This window comes from Megascapheus bottae, chromosome 8 (assembly GCF_031878675.1).
Source record: "Megascapheus bottae isolate mThoBot1 chromosome 8, mThoBot2.hap1, whole genome shotgun sequence".
Lineage (NCBI taxonomy): Eukaryota > Metazoa > Chordata > Mammalia > Rodentia > Geomyidae > Megascapheus > Megascapheus bottae.
This window is the reverse complement of record NC_143516.1, coordinates 68,513,673-68,518,993: the sequence shown is the minus strand read 5'-3', so window position 1 is coordinate 68,518,993 and position 5,321 is coordinate 68,513,673. Positions and strand designations below refer to the sequence as shown.

Here is a 5,321-nt window from a genome sequence, read left to right as displayed (position 1 = left end):
TCCACTCCTAAATACTGGGCTGTTCAATTATTCATGCCTGAAGGAAAGCATCCACCTAGGAAGTACCCACCTAGTGAACCACGTGAAACTGACAAACTCCTATATATCACGACCTGTAGTCCTCAGTGCCTCACATAGCACTGATTTTATCACTCGTCTAAAAGGTTCATGATCCCACCCTTAGCGGACTTTGCTGTCCAACACTGAAGTCGACCGATTTGCCTCAGAATATCTTACATCAAATTATCCTTTTCTGCCAGTAACCTTTTAGAACAAGCATACACTTGTGAGATAAGGCAGTTACTATCCAACAGCTGGGTGCTGGTAGCTCACAACTGTTAATTCTACTCAGAAGGGTAAGGTCACAATTTGAAGCCACCCGAGTGGTTCGTGGCTGGCCAGCAGTGATTCATCTTTAACCAATCCTAAAGCTAGAAGTGGAGCTATGGCTAATAGAACAGACCTTAGAGGGGTGGGGAATTCCCAGGGACAGTGCTCAGATCAAGTTGTCATCCTGCAGAACTCTAACCCTAAATAACTTGTCCACTTGTAGGCCCGATGCCGTAGCTCAAGCCTGTAACACGAGCTAGTCAGGAGGTTGAGACCTGAGGATCAGGGTTCAAAGTCAGGATGGGCACTAAAGAACCTGAGACATCAATATCCAATTATTGACCAGAAAATGTCAAGTAGAGCTGTGACTGAGGTAAGACAGTAATCTTGAGCTGGGTACTGGGACAAGCCCCAGGCTGAGTTCAAGGCCCATGATCTCTCAAAAGTTTAGGCCTGGGGGCCGGGGGTTTGGCCTAGTGGTTAAAGTGCTTGCCTAGCATGCATGAAGACCCGGGTTCGATTCCTCGGTACCACATACATAGAAAAAAGCCGGAAATGGTGCTGAGGCTCAAGTGGTAGAGCGCTAGCCTTGAGAAAGTCCAAGGACAGTGCTCAGGCCCTGAGCTCAAGCCCAGGACTGGCAAAAAAAAGTTTAGGCCTGGTGACAGCAGTGTGGTCTTAGCGTTAGGAGTGCTATCTAATAGACACTAAGGCCTAGGCTGGATTCATTGGTACCACATAAAAGAAAATAGAAGTGCTGTGTCTAAATGGCAGCATCAACCTTGGGCAAAAAAGCTGAGGAACAGTGTTAAGGCCTGAGTTCAATATCCAGGGCTAGCAGAAACTTCACACTAAGCCTTCCCATACCCGTTTCTACCTGTTCACTAGCACCTGGCACCTGTCATACATACACCTATAGCAAGCTTCACTCAGCCCACCAACTTAAAATGACTGAGCTGTATGTAATTGCTCCAGCAGCCTCATCCTCCAATTCAAGATCCCATCCAAGTTACCTAATCTCTTATCGAGATTCTATGCTCACCTAATGTCCCAGCTTCACAAGGGCTCTTCCCAGTAGCTTGCCAGCAGGCACCAGGTGACAGCTTATCCTTCCTCCATACTGTATGTAACCCAGCCAACCAAATACATAACTTAAAAGCAATCCTATAGAAATTGCTGACCAAAAGATGACACGATTTCTCATTAAACTTTGTTTTAATGGGTCTCAAAATTCTGTGACAGATTTTTGGTCATGTTGTTTCCATTAAAAAGTACTGATTTTTAAAAACTAATAACTTAAAACTGCCACACAAAAAAAATGGTCCACAAAACATTTTCCTTTCCTTCTGAAGGTTTTACGATGCATTGTTATCATTAACCAGTCTTTTACTATTAAACTTAAATGGCCAATTGAGATAAACAGTTCTGAGACCGTTCTTCCACCACTGGCTAAGACTGAAGTGGCAGGTGTTAGGGGTAATATTCATTTAGCCTTCTGAGCTTTCTGGGCAGACTTGGTGACCTTGCCAGCTCCAGCAGCCTTCTTGTCCACAGCTTTGATGACTCCCACAGCAACAGTCTGCCTCATATCACGAACAGCAAAACGACCTGCATAGAAAAATATTTGTTAATATCATGAGAAACACTTGCCTTAGAGCAAAGAACTATTTTTAGAGCAATCAACATTAAATTTCAGTAGTCCTTACCCAGAGGAGGATAGTCAGAGAAGCTCTCCACACACATGGGCTTGCCTGGAACCATGTCGACGATGGCAGCATCACCAGACTTGAGGAATTTAGGGCCGTCTTCCAGCTTCTTACCAGAACGGCGGTCAATCTTCTCCTTCAGCTCAGCAAACTTGCAAGCGATGTGAGCAGTGTGGCAATCCAGCACGGGGGCATAGCCAGCACTGATCTGGCCTGGATGGTTCAGGATGATCACCTTGAGGGAAATAAAGTCACATTTAGTGACAATCCACTTGGGATTCAAGGTCATTTAAGATGTATGCAACTATCTTGTCACCTGAGCAGTGAAGCCAGCTGCTTCCATGGGCGGGTCATTCTTGCTATCACCAGCAACATTGCCACGGCGGACATCTTTGACTGACACGTTCTTGACGTTGAATCCCACATTGTCCCCAGGAAGAGCTTCACTCAAAGCCTCGTGATGCATTTCAACAGACTTCACTTCAGTTGTGACATTGACAGGAGCAAAGGTGACCACCATGCCAGGCTTGAGAACACCGGTCTCCACTCGGCCCACAGGAACAGTGCCAATACCTAAAGCAGTCAGAACGTATCATTACTATAAAAAAGTGGCCTTTGTTTACCCAATCAGTCTTGGTTGGATGTTTTCAGATATCCAACTTACCTCCAATTTTGTAGACATCCTGAAGAGGCAGGCGCAAAGGCTTGTCAGTGGGACGAGTTGGTGGCAGAATGCAATCCAAAGCCTCGAGCAAGGTGGTTCCACTGGCACTGCCATCTTTACGAGTGACTTTCCATCCCTTGAACCAAGGCATCTGAAAACAAATTTGCCAATTAATGTCACCATCAATTTGCTACTTCCAGCTTTCTGTTAACTGTCCTGTATGCCACTTACATTAGCACTTGGCTCCAGCATGTTGTCACCATTCCAACCAGAAATTGGCACAAATGCTACTGTGTCAGGGTTGTAGCCAATTTTCTTAATGTAGGTGCTGACTTCCTTAACGATTTCCTCGTATCTCTTCTGGCTGTAGGGTGGCTCAGTGGAATCCATTTTGTTAACACCAACAATGAGCTGTTTCACACCCAGTGTGTAAGCCAGAAGGGCATGCTCACGGGTCTGCCCATTCTTGGAGATACCAGCTTCAAATTCACCAACACCAGCAGCAACAATTAGGACAGCACAATCGGCCTTTGAGAGAGAGAAAAAACCATGTCATTGGAAGGGCAAAAAAAGTGATCTTTCACATTCCTGGACTATTTTTAGACTTTATTTCACAAACCTGGGATGTGCCTGTGATCATGTTCTTGATGAAGTCTCTGTGTCCTGGGGCATCAATGATGGTCACGTAATACTTGCTGGTCTCAAATTTCCACAGGGAGATGTCAATGGTGATACCACGCTCACGTTCAGCCTTCAGTTTATCCAAGACCCAGGCATACTTGAAGGAGCCCTTTCCCATCTGTAATGGTTCAGATTGGACATGTTAAGGTGTGAATCAGACCTTAAATTGCCCCCAGGCTTTAAGCTCATGCCATGCAAAATGGGAATGTTTCTGACTTTCGTTCAGAAACGGCAAATTCCCTCTACACCCAAACGCAGCCATTGTCTGAACAAGAACGAAATAACCCTTTACCCCATCTTCCCCTTCCTCTTCTACTTGCCTCAGCAGCCTCCTTCTCGAACTTCTCAATGGTTCTCTTGTCTATGCCACCACATTTGTAGATCAGGTGTCCGGTGGTGGTGGACTTGCCAGAATCGACGTGTCCAATGACGACAATGTTGATATGGGTCTTTTCCTTTCCCATTTTGGCTTCGAATTAGTGGTGTTTTTCACAGCACCTTAAGTTAAAAAAGAAAAATAGGCATAAAGCAGTGCCCAGGGCTTGAGTACAAGCCGCGATCGAAAACGCAAAAGGGCAAATTCCAAGGAGAATTACATCCGGTGCCAAGCTGGCCTCCAGTCTCCACCCACAGCGGCCGGGTGAGGCTCCGCCGCACCAGATCCCCTCCCCCAGCTCCCAGCAGCCAGGCCGCCGGGCGGTGCGGGAGGCCCGGGGCGGCGGACCTCGCCGAGCCGCACGCCGGGGGCACAGGAAGCCGCGGCCGAGGCGGGGACGGCCTTTCCCTTTGTGTGGTGACTCACCCGCCCGCTCTGCCCCGGCCGCCGCGCCCTCCATTTTGAGCACCCTTCCACCGGGGCCGGCAGCGGCCATCTTTCCGCGCACGCAACTGGTGCCGGTGGGGCCTGGCGGCCCGCGGCGGGCCGAGGCGGCGGCGAGGCCGCACCCTATCGCCGGCCGAGCCAGCCCGCTCCCCAAAACCCGGGGCGGCCCGGCGCCCCGGGCCCCGCCTCGCCGGACATGTGCGCAGCCCGCCCCGACTCCGCCGCGCCCCGACGGCCGCGCGGCTCGACACCCTGCCCGGCACCGACTCGGCGACCCCGGAGGGGCGCAAGGGACCCGCAGATGGGCGCCCGCCTGCCCCGGCGACTCCAAGGTCCCTAAACCAAACCCCTCCGGGGCAGCCGGGAAGGTGCGACGGCCCCGCACGCGGCGGACAGGCGCCAGACCAGGCCGAGGCCCGAGCACGAGGCGCCGCGGTCACCAAGGGAGCACCAGGCCTCGAGCTTCCCTCCCGCCCAGCAACCCGAAATTCGGGGCCGAAAACCCGGCAGAGCCGGCCCCGAGCCGCCGGGGAGAGAGGCCGGCGTGCCAGGGCCCCCGCCGGCCCTGGGCAGGCGGGCGGCCAGGCCCGCGCAAGCCACACCCGACACCCACCTGCGTCCGGACGGCAAACCCGTTGCGAAAAAGACCGTCCAGGGCGACTACGGCACTTATATACCGTGCTCCCCCACCCGCGGGAAGTGGGCGGGGCCAGCACACGACACCACTTTCCCAGGTTGCCCCGCGCCGCCTCCACTCGGCAGCGGTTCAATTGCCGTCCCCTCCCCCCCCTTCCCGTGCTCGGGGACCGTGGGCCAAGTGCGCTCAGCCCATTGACCCGCACCCGCCTCCTCGCGCATGCTCCTCTCGACCCGGATGACGACGCGCGCGAGGGGCGGGGTCCCAGCAACACCCCCTTTGAGAAGTTAGGGGGCGATTGGCGATGGTCCCTGGGATTCCCAGAGGCTAAGGCGAACCCTTTTGTATGAATTACTCCCCGACCCTGCCTGGGGTGGGGCAGGGAGGAGGAGGAGGCCTGGAGGGGCGCCCAGAGTTCTCCCCCCACTCCTCCGAGGCTCGCCGCCGAGGTTGAGATTGGGGCGCGCCCCTTCACCCCGC

General features: G+C 52.7%; 1 protein-coding gene across 1 annotated transcript; it reads right to left on the bottom strand.

The window, feature by feature from the left end:
* Positions 1 to 1,526: 1,526 nt before the first annotated feature.
* Positions 1,527 to 4,922, bottom strand: Eef1a1 (eukaryotic translation elongation factor 1 alpha 1). The gene is made up of 8 exons (XM_090338548.1): positions 4,818 to 4,922; positions 3,702 to 3,879; positions 3,320 to 3,499; positions 2,932 to 3,228; positions 2,701 to 2,851; positions 2,353 to 2,609; positions 2,037 to 2,271; positions 1,527 to 1,938 (listed from the first exon to the last, which is right to left on the bottom strand). The coding sequence occupies exons 2-8, from the start codon at positions 3,843 to 3,845 to the stop codon at positions 1,814 to 1,816; spliced, it is 1,389 nt and encodes a 462-aa protein (XP_090194674.1). The 5' UTR covers positions 3,846 to 3,879; positions 4,818 to 4,922; the 3' UTR covers positions 1,527 to 1,813.
* Between the last annotated feature and the right edge of the window lie 399 nt (positions 4,923 to 5,321).